Genomic DNA, 21,538 nt, shown 5'->3' on the forward strand with positions numbered 1-21,538 from the left:
GACAGCTGGGTCCTATTGGCAACTCTTGGCTCCTCTCCTAATGAGGACTGGCTGCTCCAGGCATGGTGGCTTGGTCCCCAAGGACAGATCCTTTTTTCCTCCATTTATGTGCGTCAGTGTGCTCCCTCACTGTAGAATCTTGACACGCACCACTTGCTGGCCAAAATTAAGGTAAAGAAAGGACATTGGCCACATAACAGCATAACAGTGTGGGAGGAATTTTTATTGTAGTTATTCCTTAATAGAATTCAGAAAGAGGAACATAAACTCAGTTCAATATGATAAGCATCTTGCTACTGCTCAGAATAACCTAGTGAAGCCAGTGTTCCTAATAATTAATATTTTAATTCTTGTCAAGCTAACACCTCAAACTAAATCCAGAATAAATGCATGTTCCTCTTTTTCATGTTTTAGTAGCCCAACTACTTTGCGTCAATATATAAACAATGTAATTAAATATGTGTTCCAGAGGGGTGAGGCTCTGGGAACTTGTAGCCATGAGGACAATGCACAATAAAGGAAAACCCCCCCGAAAAACTCTGATAATTTACCAGTCTAATAAAACAAGACCTATCAATATATTAGGAAATTAATCCAGTTACAAATGCATGATGTGTATGGGAGAAACCTCTGTGGGTGTCATAACTGAAAACAATTGGCTATTTACAAGATACATTGCGGGATGGTGCAGCAGCCAGACCCAGCATTCAGAAGCCAAATGTGTTTTCTCCACTGTAGGCCACATATAAGAATCCATCCTCATCCTTCTCCTTCTCATAAAGCTGCCCCATAGTTAGGCTTGAACAAGGGGAAAGAAAAAGAAAACACAATGAGAAGTTGTTCAAGGCAGCCGAGCTGCATATGGTAACAATTACTGTATGGCAAACAGAGAGAAGGGGATACAATGAAAAACAAAGCTCTAGACTAGAAGTGTAAGTTTAAATACATGAATGAGAATATCTGAAATGCTACTGATTCCAGAGAAACACAGCAGGCATCCACATCCCTTAGTCATCACCAATATCCCTGATTGCTCCTGAGGCCAGATGTTTTAGCACTGGCATTCATAAAGAATTTCTGGGAATCTGCAAAATGCTTGGATTTTTACTGTTAAGTTTGTGGAGCTACACAAATGCATTTCACAAATGTAGATTTTAGTAGATGCTGTTTGAGGCCTAATGCACTGGTATATTTACAGTCTAGACAGGTTGAAGCTGAAGTCTTGGGATGTCATCACTTTTAGTGGGATCACACCCTCAATAGCCCACTTCTATTGTTGTAGCTGAAGCAACATCACCACCTAGATTTAAGTTTGTGTGAACGTTTCCATTGATAACTCCCCTTCCCCATTCCAGTGTTCAGTTCATACCCTGTTGGACTAATTTTCAAGGCCCAGTCTGTATCCAAAGGTGAATTTATTTTGAAAGTTTGTGCAAAAAATATTTCAAATTCAGCCACTTTAAATGAGAGGTTGGGGGAATGAACACCTATGATAAAATAAAAAGAGACTAATCTAACTCTTGCTCCAAAATGTCTGAGGGTAGCAAGTTTAAATTTGGCAGGAAACCAATCCTCATTGACGAGAAGGACCTTTTCAGTGTCCATGTGAAAATACATTTTGATTTGACCATGTGATGAAGGCTTTAGACTCATTTTATGCAGTTCCAATACTTTGGGAATACTAACATTCCAAAGAAAGGAAGGTTGCACTCAGCATGCACGTGTGGTTAACCTCACTGCATATGATGGAATTAATCTGCTAGAGGGTGCGTTGAAGAAGGTAAGGCTTCTATTATACTCTGCCTCATTCACTGCAGATGATGTCTGTAGTAGTCATGTCTCATTAATTGTACAGTGAGGTAAGAGCATGCCCTATATGCCATCGTCCTAAGTGTGCACCTTGTATAGAACAGGCTGCTCTGGTGCTGTCTAGCCAAATAGTTCCAGATGCTGCAACTTGTGTTTAATGACATTTTGTAGGTGTTTGTTGAATATTAAGTGATCTTTAAAATGAAAAAAAAAGTCCTGTGACCTATTATGCTGCTTTATGATGTATAATGGCCTGAAAGATTTGTCAAAAAACAGGTTTTATTTCCTGTTTGTTGTTTAAATTGGACAGTCAGTTTTGTGCCCCTGCAGGTGGCCTGAGGCACTGTGAGATTGTGTTATCACAAGAGATGAGTAGCTTGTGGGGGGAATGGATTTTCAGTGAAGCTGTTTGGCTGAGCATGTGAAGCCTTACACTCACTTGACAGCATTTCTCTGTTTGAAGATAACACTATGACCCCTGAATGCCACATCCCATCAATAACATCTCAAGGAATGTGCTGCGCAACAATGAGTGGAACCTTTTTCATTTTAGTGGGAAGTAGAAAACAGGAAAGGGGAAATAGAGGACACATGAGCACCTGGCCTGTGGTCAGTAGAACCAGCAGATGCATCCGATGAAGTGAGCTGTAGCTCACGAAAGCTTATGCTCAAATAAATTGGTTAGTCTCTAAGATGCCACAAGTACTCCCTTTCTTTTTGCGAATACAGACTAACACGGCTGCTACTCTGAAACCTGTCAACCACCTCTGTAATTGTCTAAAAATCAAGGAATCAGTTGAGGAAGCCAGTAACACATTCCAGTCTAATACCACTCATTTTAACTCTGCCCATCCTCCCAACTGTTTCAAAATGTTGACACTCAGAAAAAGAAAAAGAAAAGAAAAGAAGAATAGTGGAGGGAAAGGGGGGATGGGAGGTAGTGGGGGTGCACACAAAAGCCCCTGGCATGGGGAGAGAATTGGGACCCTGACATGGGGGGAGAAGTGAATAAGGGGATGTGATGGGGTGTACCAGGCCCTAAGGCCCCCTGCTGGAGGCCTCGCAGCCCTACCACACCCCACCCCAGGAAACAGCAGTAGAGACGAGTCCTCCAGGCTGCAGAGAGAGACTGCAGGGAAGCAATTAAACAGATCCCAGCAGGCTCATATAAAAGGAGCTGCTTGACAGAGCAGATCAGTTGCTGACTGGAGCTAGGGAAGTAAGGATGATGCTTGTGGCTGGCTACAGGGACTCAAGAAAGATTTCAGCCCTAAGGTAAGGGTGAAGATGCTGGGGCCATCATGTGGGTGTTGCAGTGAGTCCTTTAAACAGAGAAGTAGCTGGGTGGCACAGAGGAAGCATGTGGGGAAATGGAGGAATACAAGGAGCCCCCTGCTATGTGCAATGAGCTTGACCTACAGAAGCAAGGAAGTGTGTGACCCTCTAGTTAAACCTTGTTTTTTGTTAACATTTGGGCAAAAAGATGCCTTTGTTAAAGATTCAACATTCTTGTCCATCTAGTTAATATGTGAAAGTTAACAACTCACGTCTGAGATACACACCCAAAAAGATGTTACTGCAATACCAGGAAGATCAGACTTGAGTAACCAAGCAGGAAGGGAAATAAAAATCCCTTTCAGGCCCTCATACACAATAAAGTAGCAAAAGGGGGGGGGGGGGGGAGAACACAACACGCAATTTTTTAAAAAATCCTTTGCAGATTGTCTGAAGAGACCATTAAGGTTGCATGGTTTTAAGCATTCAAATATCAAGTAATGCCTTATCTCTGCCATGTTAGTAAGTAACATGGTTATACTGCATTATTTGAGAAACAGCATGTAGCTTCTGCTACAACCTTTGGTGCCTATGTAGTATCTGCTACTACAATGTATCATTCTGTGTACACCAGGCAGCCAATAAAATTTATTTTTATATAAAATGCATAGTGAATAAGACAAGGGGCCATTCCCTTCATTCACTTTGCACCCTACAAGATTATAATTCTGCACTGTATTATTTAAGAAAGTAGGTGTCTGCATCATAATGATTCATACATACCAGGGGCAGATTTAAGGGTTGTTCTAGGAATCCTGACTATGGTATTCACTTTTGAGCATTTAATCATGCAACCTTAACATTCTCAATGGAACTTTGACTGTTGGTATCATGCTTGGTGCTGTAGAGAACATAGAGTAAGCACAGTACTTGCTCCAAAGAAATTAAAGTCTAAGAGGATTTTAGTGATCCTCGCCCCTGAATACTAAAATGATTCCTGAACTCTTGCTGAAGTGCTGTCCACTTTGTTAAACTTCCTTTCTTGGCAAGAAGTTCACCATCTATGTCTTAGACACCTAACATGGCATTTCAATAACCTTCCCCACCACCCTTCCCTGATGCATGTCGCAACTGAGTTGCTTTACAATCATCTTTTCTTCCAGCTTATTCTTATAAATAAGATGGGGGTTTGTATTTTGCCAGCATTTAAATAAAATGAGAAAAATTAGAGCAATGATATTAAAATAGCAAACCATTCTTCCTTTACTTCCTCAGCGAGCTGCTCCTCAGTATATCCTATTGAGGGGGTTAACACTAACATCATAGCAGAATGCGGTCCATCAGGCTTATGCAGTGGTGCAAGAAGAATTCATTTCTTACCGGCATGCTGCCCTCCTGGGGGGGGGCACAAAGGGGAGACATGTGACCTCCTCACATGACTTTCTCCCGCTCCCAGCTCAGGGCCCCTGCGCTCTCCCTATACCCTCACCATGATCCATCCCACAATACCTGGGGGGAGGGGCTCTGTCCTCCTCCCACTGTGTCAGAGACTTCTGAACCGCAGGGCTCTCCGGAACTGCAGCAGCGAAAAGAGCAGAACATGGGGCCACTCCTCCGGTGCAGTTGTACCACCCCCAACCCTGTCCTCTGATGCAACTGCTGTACAGTCCCCAGACAGGAGATGCAGTTGTGTGGAAAGGCTGGGGGCGGAGCCAGGGGTGGTACAGCCACGCAGGAGGAGCTGCTGGTGTGGGGCCACCCGGCGGCTTCCTGTGTCTTTCTGGTACGGAGTACCAGTTATAAATATCTTACTAGTATGGCGGACTGGACCGGACCGCCGTACTTGCACCACTGAGCTTATGTATCTTTAGTGAAATGCACACAAATTCCAGTCTAATGGCCTCTCACCTGGACTGTGGGACAGTCTTGTCTACAAAGAGGAATATTGCTTTCTCAGATGGCAGTTGAATCCTCTTCCTGATGATCCACATGAATTGGGCCACAGTGATGTCAGATGGAACCAGATACTTCCTCTTATCAATGTCAACAATCTGAGAGCCTGAGACCTTTTCCACAATGACCTATTAAAGCATAGATACAAAGATGAGGCTTTTCTGGGCGGATCTAAACAGATTATTTTCTCTCTTGCTAGGACAGTCTTATAATGCTATGGGCAGGTGGATGTCAAATAGAAGGTGAAACGAATCCATCCTAACTGGATTCATCCCCTCTAGACAGCTCAAAACACCCTGCTCAATGTGCAACAGCAGTCAAAAGAGAAAACAAAATGTTAGTATGCATAAATAGGGCCCTATCAAATTTACAGGGCATTTTGGTCAGTTTCACAGTCATAGGATTTTAAAAATCATAAAATTCATGATTTCAGCTATTTAAAACTGAAATTTCATGTTGTTGTAATTGTCGGAGTCCTGATGCAAAAAGGAGAGAGAGGTGTGGGGGTGTGTGTCGGGGGTGGGGGGGGGAGGAGGGAAGGTCGCAAGGTTATTGTGGGGGGGGGAAGAGGGGGTGTTTGTGGTAAAACATTTCTGTAAAACAAACAGGAGTACTTGTGGCACCTTAGAGACTAACAAATTTATTTGAGCATAAGCTTTCGTGAGCTGTAGCTCACTTCATCGGATGCAACCGATGTAGCTCACAAAAGCTTATGCTCAAATAAATTTGTTAGTCTCTAAGGTGCCACAAGTACGCCTGTTCTTTTTGTGAATACAGACTACCACGGCTGCTACTCTGAAACCTTACTTCTACACTGCTGCTGGCGGCAGCATTGCCTTCAGAGCTAGAGTGGCGGCTGCTGGCCAGGAGCCCAGCTCTGTAGGCAGTGCTGCCGCCAGCAGCAGTGCAGAAGTAAGGATGGCAGGGTCTGGTGTTGCCACCCTTACTGCTGCGCTGCTCCCTGCAGAGCTGGGCCCTCAGTCAGCAGCCGTCACTCTCTGACTGCCCAGCTCTGAAGGCGGCAGTGCAGAAGTAAGGGTTGCCTGGTATGGTATTGCCACCCTTCTGTGCTGCTGCTGGCGGCACGCTGCCTCCAAAAAAGATACAGCAAATACAGAGGATGTTCTGAGATTGGTGACAAAAATGAGGGAATGTGAAAAACCGTAAGGACTATTCAGACAATGAGGGGATGTGATAAAGGTATATAAAATAGTGAATGGGCTAGAGCAATGGCTCTCAACCACTCCATACTACCGTACCCCTTTCAGGAGTCTGATTTGTCTTGCATACCACAAGTTTCACCTCACTGTAAAACTACTTGCTTACAAAATCAGACATAAAAATACAAAGATGTCACAACACATTCTTACTGAAACTGTGGACTCTCATTTTTACCATACAATTATAAAAAATAGTCAATTGGAATACAAATACTGTACTTACATTTCAGTATATAGAGCAATATATACAAGTCATTGTCTGTATGAAATTTTAGTTTGCACTGACTTTGCAAGTGCTTTTGATGTAGACTGTTGTAAACTAGGCAAATATCTAGAGGAATTCCCCCCCCCAGGGGTATATGTATCCCTGGTTGAGAACCACTGGGCTAGAGAAAGTAAAGCTTTCCCCTATGGGCATATGTTCCATAATTGTCTACTAAGGTGTTTCTTGTACCTTCTAAAGCATGTGGCACTGTTCACTGTCAGGGACAGGATATGGGTCTAGACCACTGGGCTGGCCTGATATAGCAATCCCTTACTTTTCTCTTACTCAGTAAGCATGGGCCTTTAAGGGTGTATTGAACATATAATCATGAGCTCAGTGATGTAGTTACTCCCTGGAGCCAAAGGTCACAGCATAAGTAAGGGTGTATGCTGAGAAAGTTCTTGCAATTTGATAAAACTCCTTTACACCATGTCTACCACTGATATCCTCTGCAACCTTAGCCTGACCTTTTATCCTAATGCCTCATTTGTTTTGGAGAAGACTGAGGTGCTAGTGATAAATAAGGAAAATGGGTCTAAGCAAAGGCTGGTTTCAAGCCTGTAAACTGTATCTCTGCTTTTATCTTGTTACATTGTAAGGCTGAAGCTGTCTACAGGAATCATTTTGAGGACATTCTATGGCCTCTGTTATGCAGGAGATCAAACTAGCTGGTGATATGATTCTATGATCTGGAAGGGACCTCAAGAGGTCACCTAGTCCAGTCCCCTGTACTCATGGCAGGACTAAGTATTATCTAGACCAGAGGTGGGCAAATTACGGCCCGCGGGACAGTCCTGCCCGGCCCTTGAGCTCCTGGCTGGGGCGGCTAGCCCCTGGCCCCTACCCTGCAGCCACGCAGGCAGTGCGGCTGGCTCTGAGTGGGCAGCGAGCTCCTGCTGCTCTGAGCAGCACGGTAAGGGGGTGGGGAGCGGGGGGGGTTGGATAAAGGGCAGGGAGTCCCGGGGAACAGTCAGGGGATGGTTGGATGGGGTGGAGGTTTGGGGATGGGGTCAAGGGACAGTTGGATAAGCGTGGGAGTCCTGGGGAGCCTGTCAGGGGCCTGGGGTGTGGATAGGGGTTGGGTGGGGGCAGTCAGGGGACCGGGAGCAGGGGGGTTGGAGTCCTAGGGGGGGGCAGTTTGGGACAGGAGGTCCCAGGAGGGGGCAGTCAGGGGACAAGGAGTGGGGGGGAGGGGGTTGGATGGGTCGGAGGTTCTGAGGGGGGCAGTCAGGGGGCAAGAAGTGGGAGGGGATGGATAGGGGGCGAGGACTAGGCTGTTTGGAGAGGCACAGCCTTCCCTACCTGGCCCTCCATAGAGTTTTGCAACCCCGATATGGCCCTTGGGCCAAAAAGTTTGCCCACCCCTGATCTAGACCATCCCTGACAGGTGTTTGGAGATTTGTAAGAGCCAGTTAGACAACGATGGAGATTTCAAAACCTCCTTGGGAAATTTATTCCAGTGCTTAACCACGCTGCCAGGAAATTTTTCCAAATGTCTTACCTAAACTGCCCTGGATGCAATTTAAGCCCATTGTTTCTTGTTGTATCCTCAGAGGTTAAGGAGAACAGTTTTTCTCCCTCCTTGTAATAACCTTTTATGTACTTGAAAACTGTTATCATGCCCCCACCCAGTCTTCTCTTCTCCAGACTAAACAAACCCAGTTTTTTCAATCTTCCCTCATAGGTCATGTTTTCTACACCTTTAATAATTTTTGTTGCTCTTCTCTGGACTTTCTCCAATTTGTCCACATCTTTCCTGAAATATGGTGGCCAGAACTGGACACAATGCTCCAGCTGATGCCTAATCTGCATGGAGTAGAGCAGAAGAATTACTTCTTGGGTCTTGCTTACAACACTCCTGCTAATACATCCCAGAATGATGTCTGCTTTTTATTTTATTTTTTTCAACAGTGTTACACTGGCAATTATACTGTACACTGGCAAAGCTAAGCTTTTACTGCTAGAGCTTGTTTTGTTTGTGGGAGGAGGGGATTCCGATACTGCTACAAAACCCAGCTTTGCCAGCATCGCTCTGTCCACAGTAGGAATGCTTTGCCAGGACAGCATACCAATATTCCTATACGGGGTAAAGGACTGCTAGCGCATCTATGGCCGGAGACTGGCAATGTCCACACTACAGGCGCCACAGTGCTGCAGGGCTAGAGCACCTAGGGAGAAAAATTAGTGGGTGCTTAGCACACACTGGCATCCTTCAGTGGCATACAGAAGGTGCTGGGAGGGAGGGGGAGGAGCGGGGATGGAGTGAGCTCGGGGTGGAAAGGGGGGAAGGGGTGGAGTGGGAAGAGGGAGGTGGGGCCTTGGGGGTGGGGGCTGAGGGGGGGCAGGGCCTAGGGCTGGAGTTAAGCACCCCTGGGAAAAATTAGAAGCTGGCACCTGTGTGTAGTCACATAGTGCAGACACTTCCTACAGCAACAGAAGGGGTTTTTCTATCCCTATAGTTAATCCACCTTGCCGAGAGGCTGTAGCTAGTTTGATGGAAGAATTCTTCCATTGACCTAGCTGAGTCTATATTAGGGGTCAGATCAGCTTAACTACCTCACTATGGGGTGTGAATTTTTCATACTGAGGGATGTAGCCGGGTCAATCTAATTTTAAGCATAAACCAAGCCTAGCTTACTGTTTAACAGATGATATTTCTAAGTCCTTTAAAATCTACATGCCCAGAAGTTTCCTCTGCCTCATCTGGGCTGTGTAAGTGGCCCAGTGGGGTTAGTGGGGTTGACTGAACAAGGGGTCACTGAAAGTGCATAGAAAGAGAGCGTGCAAGAGAGAGATGGTGTATCAGGCTGTCCTGGCCCCCTGCTGAAGGCCCTGCTGGTCTGCTACACACTGCCCCAAGGAGCAGTGTAGAAAGGAGCAGCAAAGGTGGGTGCTCCTGGGGTCTGCCTAGAGAGGCCTTGCTGGGGCAGCCATCTGGCAGGTTACAGAGACCTGGTCCTCATTCGGCTAAGGGCTAGCATCAGCCAATCAGCTCAATGGGCTCATATAAAAGAGCTGCAGGGACCAGAGAAGCAAGGAAGGGTATGCCTCTCTGGCCACAGGAACCTGAGGACTAGCCAGGCTTTACTGCATACCTGGGTTTGCAGAAAAAGAGGGTCAAAATAAAGGGGGCATGTGAGAAGAGGCCCAGAAAAGTAGAAGCAACAAATTGAACTGAGCAGTATGTGGCTGCTGTTTATAGGATCCCAGAGTTGAAACCTGGAGTAGTGGGTGGTCCTGAGTTCCTGCACTTGCAAAGTGGTGTGAACCATGAGAAGTGGGGGTCAAGTCTAACCCAAGCCACAAGAAGGGGACAGAGCTCATTTAGAACAGTGGCCTCCAAACTGGGGTGCGCGTACCCCAGGGGTGCACGAGATGATCCCAAGGGGTGCGTGGCAGCAGGAGCGGCGCCGGACAGCACTCTGCCGTTTTTTTCCTTCGGTGGCAGCTCTGAATGTTCCCAGCTGGTGTTCCCCTCCGTCAGCGGTGCGCCTGCGGCAGGTCTTCCGGTCTTCTACCGTCCGTGGCGCGCCTGCAGCAGGTCTTCTCGTCTTTACCCTGGGGGTGCGCGAGCCAAAAAAGTTTGGAGACTACTGATTTAGAAGCCTGAGAGAAGGGCTGAATTCAAAAGGCCCAGAGCTGGAGCTGAAGGCCCTAGTGAGAACAGAGAGGTTGTTCATTTTTTGGACTCTTAGCTATGCAAGAAAGGGTACATTTTGACTGTGACCTGGCTGGAGGGCCGAGACACCGAAGACCCACCAAGCAAGGTCAACAACTGATAGGGGTGCCAGGAGTGGGAAAAAGACCGTAGTACTGTACCCAGCCGCAAGTAAACATTTGAGATAAGTGTTCCCTCTATATCAGTGGTTCCCAAACTGGGGTTCATGAGCCTCTGGGGGTTCGTGAAATGTTACAGGGGGTTCTCGGGGAAAAAATTCCCTAATGATGGACAGAGCTGTCCCTAAGGACCCTGGGTAGCACAGGGACAGCAGCTTGGAGCCCCTGGACTTCCAAGAGCTAAGCAGATCAAAGCAAGCATATCTGTCACACTGAGGAGATTTAAACTTCAAGACTCCTTCTAAGAAATGGAAAGGGAGGTGGATATTTTTTGCTGTTTTTAAAATTAAATAGGCAGCTAGTATTGTTTTTAAAATTATTATGAAGAACAAGTTTAAGCTTTGTTGTAACATGTGTTGTTTGCCTGGACTGCTCAAGACCTGAATGATTGTGTAGGAGGAACTTTGAGTTCGCTTCCTAAATACTTTCATATTGTTTCACATCTGTAGGTAGTACTATTGGTGAAAAGGAAAGGGGGTTATAGTGGATTACAAACTGAATGAGTTGTCAATGTGATGCAGTTGCCAAAAAGGCTAATATCTTTCTGGGGTATATTAATGGGAGTGTTGTACGTAAGACCAGGAGATAACTGTCCTGTTCTACTTGGCACTGATGAGGCCTCAGCTGGAGTACTGTGTCCAATACTGGGTGCCAGACTTCGGAAAGATAAGGACAAATTGGAGGGAGTCCAGAGGAGGACAACAAAAAAGATAAAAGGTTCAGAAAACCTGACCCATGAGGAAAGCTCAAAACAACAGAGTATTTAATCTTGAGAAAAGAAGACTGAAGGAGGACTTGATAACAGTCTTCAAATATTTTAAGGGCTATTTATAAAGAGGAAAGTGATCAATTGTTTTCAATGTCCACTGGAGGAAGGACAAGAAGTATCAAGCTTATACTGCACCAAGGGAGATTTAGATTAGATATCAGAAAAAACTTTCTAACTGTAAGAAAAATTCAGCTCTGGCACTGGTTTACGAGGAAGGTTGTGGAATCCGCATCACTGGAGGTTTTAAAGAACCGGTTTGACAAACACCTTATTAGGCATAGTCAAGTTTACGTGGTCCTGCCTCAGCACAGGAGACTGGACTAGATGACCTCTTGAGCTCCCTTCCAGCCCTAAATGTCTATGATTCTATCTGATTCAGCCGAATCTGCCACTTTACACTCCCACAATCCTCTTATGTAGCAAAGGGTGGTGCAGAGCCCCTTCTTTCTTTAATAGCCCCCTGAAATGGGGTAGGGAATCTCTGGCTCCTATCCTCTCCCCCTTTTTGCCTCCAGCTGATACATGTGGTAAGCAATGGGATGAGAAGCACCTTCCCTCCATAATCCATGGCATACAAAGCCCTGTAGCACAGAGGAGCCAGGAGGAGGGCAATACTGGTAGCTGAGTGATGATGAGGTCTGTGGAAGAGCTCACATTTTCCCCACACAGATGCACCTCAACCATGCCACCATCCTTACCATATTACTTAAAAAAACTCTAGGGAATTTCACTGGCCCAAAACTTCATTATTGCAGAGTTAAGGTTGACAATCAGTTCCTTGTACCCTTCCAGAATGTCAAATGCCCCTATAGAGAGACAAGATGGGTGAGGTAAAATCTTTCATTGGACCAACTTCTGTTGGTAAGAGACAAGCTTTCTCTCTCACTAACAGAAGTCAGTCCAATGAAAGATATTATCTCATGCACTTCTGCTCTCTAATACCCTGGGACTGACACAGCTACAACTACAGTGCATACAAACGTCCCTCTGATGAATCTTCTGTCAACCAGGAAATACAGATGTGATGTGCACACCAGCCCCACGCTGCAACCTTAACTCTGCCCACTGAGCAATGCCCAAAACTACCCCTGACAGACATCATACCACTCTACCTTATCAGATAATATGGAGTACGGTTGGAACAGAGCATGAGTACGGTAGGAAAAGTCTAACAGATCTTGTCTTCATTAAAGCAAAAGTTATGTTTAGGTCAGGCATAGTGAACACCAGCTAACTGTGCTATGCTCAACCACTTCACCCAGTTACCAGATGCTAGCACTCCTTGGCCTTCATCCTAAGGACTCTCTGGAACATCACCTACATTTACCCCAGCACTGTAACGCACTGTTACAAATACTACCCGACTGCTAGAAATCCTCACAAGAACAGACCGTTGTGCTCCACTACTTACTTAACCCATATAACTCAATACAAAAACAAGGGACCCATGATTTCCCCCCACCTCCCAGTACAGATGCACCTCTGATATTGCAGTATGAGCTCTAGCAACATAAGAACCTGCATCAAGTAATCTCCACCCCAGTTAATACTGATACTCTTAAAAAGTCAAGAGCATATGGAGTGCAGGCATGTGAGAATATCGTTGAGGCATACCACAGCACAGAAAATGGTGCATTTACTTATTCATTCTTCATATCTGCTTATTACACAGCAGCTCTGGATAGGGTGACCAGACATACTGATTTTATAGGGACAGTCACAATATTTGGGACTTTTTCTTATTAGGCACCTATTACCCCCCCAACTCCGACCTGATTTTTCAGACTTGCTATCTGGTCACCCTAGCTCTGGATGATCCATACTTAGTTTTTTCCTAGTGGCTATTGCAAGCTCTAGGGGTGGGAGAGCTAGGGTTGCAGAATAAGGCTGGTGTGCACATTAAATAAGTATTTCCTAGCTTTCAGAGGTTTAAGTATAGGGCCATTTGACATTTGGAAGGGTATGAGGCACTACTGGTTAACATGAACTCTGCATTAATTGAATTTTTGGGCAGTGAATAGACCTTTATGATTAGTTGCTATCCAGTGGCAGATCCAATGGAGCAGTAACCCCAAAAAGATTTTACAGAATTAAAGTTTTCATTTAAAAAAGCTGGGGAAAAACCCTACATGTCCTGGCCTTAGGATTGCAAGGAATCTTCCAGCTCTGGCTCCATCAGCACTACAGCTCTATCAAAGCCAGCAAATGGGTACCGGGCAGGGTGAGGGGTGTTCTGCTCTAATAAGGTTTCCTGTAGCATGGTTAGGACAGCAACTATCATATAGAAATGCATTACTGACCAAGTTGACAAAGAGCACCATTTAAGTGTATTGTTATATCTTAATATTGTTGGCTGCACTGAGGTTATAGGATAGTGAAGTCCACTAAATATAGTATAGTGCACAGCTATATATGTGGGACTCAGCTGAGGCTGCCACCCCTTTCCCACAGCATCCACCAGACCCAGAACTGTGCAGGGGTGAACCTCCATCTAAAGGAACTAGGACCAACATGGCATACCCCCTTCTCCACAGCAGAAGAAAGGCCATACAGGGCCAGACCAATGGTCTATCTAGCCAGTATCCTGACTGATGCTTCAGAGTGAATGAACAAAAGAGGTCAATTATTGAGTGAATCATGCAGTCCAGCTTAGGGACACCCAGAGCATGGGGTTGTGTCCCTAACCATCTTGGCTAATAGCAACTGATGGACCTATCTTCCATGAACAGATCTAATTCTTTTTTTAACCAAGTTATACTTTTGGCCTTCACAACTTCCCGGCAACAAGTTCCACAAGTTGACCATGCGCTGAATGAAGAAGTACTTCCTTATGTTTGCTTTAAACCTGCTGCCTCCTAATTTCATTGGGTGACCCCTGGTTCTTGTGTTTATGTGAAGGGGTAAATAACACTTCCCTATTCACTTTCTCTATAGCATTCATGATTTTTAGATCTCTATCATATCCCCATTGAGCCAGCTCTTTTTCCAAGCTGAACAGTCCCAGTCTTTTTAATCATTCCTCATATGGAAGCTATTTCATACTCCTAATTATTTTCATTGCCCTTCTCTACACATTTTCAAATTCTAATATTTTTTGAGGTGAGGCAACCAGGACTGCATGCAGAATTCAAGGTGTTGGCATACTATGGATTTATATAGCGACACTATGACATTTTCTGTTTTATCTATCCCTTTCCCAATGGTTCCTAACATTGTTAGCTTTTTTGACTGTCGCTGCATGTTGAGCGGATGCTTTCAAAGAACTATCCACAATGACTCCAAGAACTCTTTCTTTAATGGTAACAGCCAATCTAGAACTCAACATTTTGCAAGTATTTGGGATTATGTTTTTCAATTTGCATTACTTTTCATTTAACATTGAGTATCATATAACACTGTGTCACCCAGCTTTAGTGAGATCCCTTTGTAACTCTTTGCAGTCTGCTTTGGGCCTAACTATCTTAAGTAATTTTGTATCATCTGCAAATTTTACCACCTTACTGTTTACACCCTCTTCCAGATTATTTATGAATATGCTGAACAGCACAGGTCCCAGTAAATATTTTTAGGGGCCCTTTCCCCCCATATATTCCTACCCTTTGTTTCCTCTTTTAACCAGATACTGATCCATGAGAGCACCTTCCCTCATATCCCATGGCTTATTATTTTGCTTAAGAGCCTTTGGTGTCAGAGTTTCTGAAAGTCCAAGTACACTGTATCGACCAGATCATCCCTATGTGCTTGTTGACACCCTCATAGAATTCTAATAGATTAACGAGACATGATTTCCCTTGTGACTGTGGCTTGGTACTGAAGTTAGGTTTACTGGCCTGTAAATGCCAGGACTGCTTCTGGAGCCTTTTTAAAAAAAACTATATATTACATTAGCTACCTTCCAGTCATCTGGTACAAAGGCTAACTTTAAGAAATAGGTTATATACCACAGTTAGTAGCTCTGGAATTTCATATTTGAGTTCCTTCAGAACTCTTGGATGAATACTATGTGGTCCTGGTCACTTATTACTGTTTAATTTTATCAATTTATTCCAAAACCTCCTCTACTGACATCTCAATCTGGGCAAGTTCCTCAGACTTGTCACCTAAAAAGAATGGTGCAGGTGTGGGGACTTCCCCTACATCCTCTGCAGCAAAGAGCAATGCAAAAAATTAATTTTAGCTTCTCCTCAATGGCCTTGTCTTCCTTGAATGCTCCTTTTGAATTTTGAGTAGCCAGTGGCTCCACTAACCATGTGGCAGCCTTCCTGCTTCTGAGGTACTTAATTTTTTTTTGCTGTTAGTTTTTGTCTTTTGCTAGTTGCTCTTAAGATTCTTTCTTGGCCTGCCTTATTATACTTTTACACTTTACTTACCTGTGTTGATGCTCCTTTCTAGTTTCCTCGCTAGGATTTGACTTGTAAATGATGCATTTTTGCCTCTAACCACCTCTTTTACTCTGCTGTGTAGCCATAGTGACATTTGAGGTGCTCTTACTGTTGCTGTAGTTGGTTTTTGTATTTTTATTTGGAGTATACATTTAGTCTGAGCCTCTATTATAGTGTTTTTAAACAGTCTCAATGCAGTCTTCAAGCATTTCACCCTGGTGACTGTTTCGTTTAATTTCTATTTGCTAGCTTCCTTGTTTTTTGTGTAGTTCCCCTTTTGAAGTTAAATGCTACTTTGGTGGGTTTCTTTGGCATTTTCCCCCTAGAAGGATGTTCCATTTGATTACATTATGATCACTTTTACCAACTGGTTCAACTATATTCTCCTCTTGGACCAGATCCTGTGCTCCACTTAGGACTAAATGAAGAACTGCCTCTTCCCTTGTGGATTCCAAGCCAAGATGCTCCAAGAAGCAGTCACTAATGGTGTCTAGAATTTTTATCTCTGCATCCCTTCCTGAGGTGACATATACCCAGTCAATATGATGATAGTTGAAATCCCTCACTATTATTGTATTTTTCTGTCTTTGTAGCCTCTCAGATCTCCCTGAGCATTTTACAATCACCATCACCATCCTGGTCAGGTGGTCAGTAGTATATTCCTACTGCTATCCTCTTATGGTTCAAGCATGACATTTCTAACCCTAGAAATTCTAAGGTACAGTTTGATTCATTTAAGATTTTTTTTTACTTTGTGACTTTCTTTCACATGGAGTGCCACTCCTACCCAAGCAAAACCTACAGTCATTCCTATATATTTTGTATCACTGTGTCACCCTGATTCTCCTCATTCCACCAAGCTTCCACAATGCCTAGTATATCAAGATCATCATTTAATGCCAGGCACTCTAATTCACTCATCTTAGTATTCACACTGCTAGCATTTGTATATGAGCACTTGTACATCTTGTCAATGTAAGCATGGAGAAAGAAATTCTAGCGAGGAGCCAGCCAGAGACTCATGGTTAATGGTGAGACATTTAAAGTGTTGTTGGGCTTTAGAGCTAACACCCCAATAAAATAAATAGGGGTCCGCAGGAGTTCACCTCTTGTGAGTCACTGTTTCTGGCTGGGAAGACTCAGAAAAGCAACATTGTATTGGTTGTACTCAGGTTACATCTGGAAGATCATCTTTGCAATGAAAAGAACTTTTTAAAATGTGAGTTAAAGTCTGGATATGCCATGCAAGCTACATAAATACATCAGGGGGAGCAGATGTTCCACACTGCTGTTCTACAAGTTACTGTTCTTAATGCAGGAATCACTAGGTGAAATTTTGTTCTGAATTATCCAGGGGGTGAGACTAGGGGCTGTACCAGTGTAGCAGCACGGCTGTAGCCCTGCTAGTGAAGATGCACTATGCCAACAGTAGAGGGCTCTCTGCTCAGCATAATTACTCCATCTCCCTAAGCCGTGCTAGCTCTGTCGGCTGGAGAGCTTCTCCCACCGACATAGCGCTGTCCACAACAGCGCTTAGGTTGATGTAACTTACATCACTGAGAGGGGTGGCTTTTCCACACTCATGGGTGAATTAAGTTATACCGAAGTGAGCGCTAGTGTGTACAAGCCCTAGATGATCACAATGGTCTCTTCTGGCCTTAAATTCCATGAACCTGGTGGGTAAGGTTGGGGAAGAAGGGGGGGAGAGGGGAAGATGGAAGGATGGCCACAGAAGCAAAAGAAAGGAGGATGTTGGGTTGAGGGAGGGTTAGATATCTGCAGATGGAGGAAAGGACCTGCCTAATATTGACCCTCTGCTGTCTGTTCCTCCAAGTACCAGACAAGAACAGAGATGAGCCAGACCTTATAGAGGAAACCAGGGTGTGCTGGAGGGGAGGGGCCTGAAACAGAGGTACCAGTCTCTCTCAAGTGTTTGTATACTGCCCATCATTTTCATATCCGAATGCTGCACAAATATGTTCAATCTGTAGAGTCAGTCCCAGAGTGAGCTTCAGAGAGGATTCTGCTCATTTCTTCCGGTTCCAGAAGCTCTACTTGGTGGGAGGGGAGGATGGGACAGCTAGTGTGTGTTACAATGGTGGGCAGAGCTACGGAGAACAAGAATAGCCTAAAAAAGGATCAAGTTTCATGCCTTAATTGGTATTTATGAAAATTGGTTGTTGTTTTTTTAAATTGTGAGGCCCCCAGAATACCACAGCTGGTGGGGGCCCAAGGCTCACAGAAACACCTCAACAAATAACCCAGCTGGGGACCTAGAGGTTCATAGACACCCCCAGCCCTTCTTGGCTCTTAACTAAATTTCAAATACCCAGGTTCAGAATGATGCCATGGGGACCTGCCACCCTTACAAACCCCTGTTAGCCTGGATTTACAGAGCAGAATATGAATCCATAAAGTCTAGATGTCCTAAACCTGGATCACCAAAACCAGAGTCATGCTGTTGTCTCTCTCAGACACAGGACAGGTGCATGAATCAGTAACTCAAATGAATTAATGTTGGGGGTGTTTGTGGCTGAGATGGATCTCTGCACTTTGGACATATGAATGAAGGAAAGTAAAATACAAAAGAGAGAGGAGGACAATTACTCATAAGAATGGCCATACTGGGTCAGATTAATGGTCCATCTAGTCCAGTATCCTGTCTTCCAACAGTGGCCAATGCCGGGTGCTTCAGAGAGAATGAGCAGAACTGGCAATCATCAAGTGATCCCTCCCCTGTCATCACCATAAACTGGGTGGAGTCAGATTAGATTTACTCACCTGAAGCCAGTTGGGTTAGAATTAAGGTTACTCAATTAAATTCAAAATACTTGGTATACTTGTTGGTATTAACAAGCTATACAAATGGTACCAAAGGTAAGGCCCAGCTGCAGTAGGAATATAACCCCTTAGTGACCATGGTCAGTTATGGATCCCACCTTGCTCACCTTCAGATGCTAGCACAGATGTTACCCCCATGTTCTAGCAGGTGTCAATCATACACTGTGACTTTGCTGACGTGGCCTTTTCCTATCGGGTAAGGGGGCACACTCATGCCCAACACCAGTGTCCAGAACCCACTACTTCTCAAAAAAGTAAGTTCTCTTTTTCTTTTAAATAACAATTACCACCTGCACCCATGTGTCTATTTCAGACTAAATGCTTCTGGGGGCATTTGTGTATTATACAGCACCAAGTCAAATGGCAGTGCTAACTAATTAGTAGTAACTAATACTTAGCTCTTACACAGTACTTTTCATCAGTAGATCTCAAAGCATTACCAATTTTTACAAATGAGGTAAGCATCATTATTCCCATTTTATAGATGGAAACTGAAGCACAGAGAGATAAAGTGATTTGACCAAGCAGGAATAGAGCTGAGAATAAAACTCAGGTCTCCTCAGTACCTGTCTAGTGCTCTATCCATTACACCACATTGCCTTCTAACAGTAATCAATAGATCACTCTACTAGTATAGATAAGGCCTAAAAGATCAGCCTCAGGCTGAGGAGAAATATTTGATATGTCAAACATCTGCCCCAGAGGGCAAGTCAATATGTTTGAGATTTAGGCTTCAATAAATGAAGCATTTGCTGAGGATGGAATGTGCCAATGCATTTTGGGATTGATTCTAGCTATCCTTGGTTGCGGGTTGCCACATATCAGAATACCAGCTCTGATGTCTCTCCTTCTCTCCCAGGGCTGGGTACTAGAAGGTGGTCTGGATAGAACTCTGGTTATCCTTACTCAAAGAGGCAGTTTGGGAGAGGGATACTTGTCAAGATGTGAAGTTGATCACCAGGAGATTGCTGATGGACTAGGGACTGCATACCAGGAGGCAGTTGGATTGGGAGGGGGCAGGTTCAGCTCATCAAGAAGTAGTCAGAGTCGGGAGGACCAGCATGAACTTGAGGAAATTAAGGCAACTGTCAGAATGGAGTTGATGTGGGCATTAGGGAACAGAGTTAGGGGAAGGAGTAGATAAACAAGATCACCAGGTTGCTTCCTGGGTTGCCTGATGGGGTTCATTCATGCACCGGGACATTGGGGTGGGTCAATATCTGGTACTCAAACAGGGGTGCAGAGGTTTGCTCACAGGTATGTGGCTAGAAGATGTGAGACATGAGGTGTGGTGGTTTAACTCACTAGGACACAGCTAGAGGGGAGTCCCTTACAGGGACATGATCTCAGAGGGGAGGGAGAGTCATCTACTACTAACTGGTCATATGGGCAGCTGCGCAGAAGGGATCACCCACTAGAATCCTGTCAGATTGGGTGCATGCATGGAGAGCTCACCAAGATGTAACCAAGGCATAGAATTTAAGGCCAGAATGGACCACCAGATCATCTAGTCTGATCTCCTGTATATCATAAATATACAACACCTACAAAACCCAATAAATGAAATTAGATCTCAGTATATACCCCACAGGAGACCAGAGTATTGTGTGTCACAGGCAGAGAATAGGAGGGACCAAAGTGCAGCAGTGCCCAAGGCCCCTGCAATGGCAGGGAAATGCCTGGACAGAGAAATGAATATGGTACAAGGTGGAGTCCGGTGGCACCTTAAAGACAAACAGATTTATTTGGGCATAAGCTTTCCTGGCTAAAAAAACACTTCTTCAGATGCATGGAGTGAAAATTACAGATATAAGCAACTGAAGAAGTGATTTTTTACCCAAGAAAGCTTATGCCCAAATAAATCGGTTAGTCTTTAAGGTGCCAGCGGACTCCTTGTTGTTTTTTGTGGATACAGATTAACACGGATACCCCTCTGATACATGGTACAAGGTGTCACGTACCTGGATGTAGTCAGGGCATAGGCATATGAGCATGCACAGAGGGTGAATCACTGAGATGTCACCTGTCTAGAGATCAGGCATCGAGGAAGCAGTCACTAGGATGCAGCTGGGTGAGGGCTGCTCCGATGAGATCACTCACTGGGAGGGTGACAGTGCTGGGACCAAAAAGGTGTCCAGAAGGTATTATTTGGGAAGTCAGGGGATGGAAGTTACTTATCAGTACACAGTTGGGGGCAGATGGTTGGAGGGTTGTGTTAACAGCTGTGATCGGAGAGGAAGTTTACTTCACCTGGACAGAGTATCAGGATATGGGGGAAGAAGTGGCGTTACAGGATTGGCATGGGTTACTTACTGGCACACGGTCTGGGTATTTGGCTCGGATTTTTGCAGACTCTACACATCTGTGCTCTGTAAACAAAACATTTAATTAGAAAAATGACAACATGGCTCACACCCTGGGCAATGTGAGGTAGACCTAGGAGAAATAGAAGAGATGAAGGAGACAGGATCACGAAGGAGAAGCTCCCCATTTTCTCTTTCCTTCCAGCCCTCTCTTTCATATCTCCCTATGCTACCTAAGGAACCAAACTCCGGGGTAACATGTAGCATCTTTACAGGAGGAGACACAGTACTGGGGTCCCCAGGGACGTGTCTCTTCTACAGATCTGCAATGGGTCGGAGATGACTGGGCGGTTGGGGGAGGAGGGTCAGGGCCCTCTGCCTGCGGGGGAGGGGTGGACTGGAGAGAGGGGTAGCCTAGATGGGTATCACTGCGTGTGGCGGAGGGTCAGTGCCCAGTGGAGGGGGCAGTGAGAGGGTGAACTAGGGAGGCCTATGGCGAGATGGTGCCTGAGAGGAGGGCCTTGCTTGCGGGCTGAGAATGGCCCCAGTCTGTGCGTACGGCACCGCCCGAGCTAGGAGCCTGGTGGGACCAAGGGGCGGCGGAGGAGCAGTGGCTCAGGGCCCACTGGGGCTCGGCGGGGTCGGTGAGCCGACCCAGCGCAGCCCCAGGCCCCGCACCCTTACCCAGCGCATGATCCTCCTTGAACATCCACTTCATGGTGCGGGGCCCTGAACGGGGCGAAGCGGAGCCAGCGGGGATCGGTGCCCGGAGGTCCGGCCGGGGGGGTTGGTGCCAGGTCTGGCCAGGCCCGTCACCGTCACAACAACAGCTCAGCGGGCGGGGCTTCCGGCTCACAAGTTCCCTAGTAACCAGACGAAGGGGC

At 45.3% G+C, this 21,538-nt stretch overlaps 1 protein-coding gene across 1 annotated transcript; it reads right to left on the reverse strand.

Annotated features, from left to right (window-relative positions):
• Window positions 1-202: 202 nt before the first annotated feature.
• Window positions 203-21,525, reverse strand: GABARAPL2 (GABA type A receptor associated protein like 2). The gene is made up of 4 exons (XM_048816369.2): window positions 21,339-21,525; window positions 20,665-20,720; window positions 4,993-5,165; window positions 203-798 (listed from the first exon to the last, which is right to left on the reverse strand). The coding sequence occupies exons 1-4, from the start codon at window positions 21,370-21,372 to the stop codon at window positions 708-710; spliced, it is 354 nt and encodes a 117-aa protein (XP_048672326.1). The 5' UTR covers window positions 21,373-21,525; the 3' UTR covers window positions 203-707.
• Window positions 21,526-21,538: the final 13 nt, after the last annotated feature.

Source organism: Caretta caretta, chromosome 12 (genome assembly GCF_965140235.1).
Source record: "Caretta caretta isolate rCarCar2 chromosome 12, rCarCar1.hap1, whole genome shotgun sequence".
Classification (NCBI taxonomy): Eukaryota; Metazoa; Chordata; order Testudines; family Cheloniidae; genus Caretta; species Caretta caretta.

What these genes read in the sequence shown, in the direction of transcription:
- GABARAPL2 (XM_048816369.2), bottom strand. Translation starts at nt 21,372, where the DNA reads ATGAAGTGGATGTTCAAGGAGGATCATGCGCTGG. An exon ending in CAAGGAGGATCATGCGCTGG is followed by an intron (nt 20,721 to 21,338) that starts GTAAGGGTGCGG and finishes TTTTGTTTACAG; the next exon opens with AGCACAGATGTGTAGAGTCT. An exon ending in AAGACTGTCCCACAGTCCAG is followed by an intron (nt 799 to 4,992) that starts GTGAGAGGCCAT and finishes CCCTTGTTCAAG; the next exon opens with CCTAACTATGGGGCAGCTTT.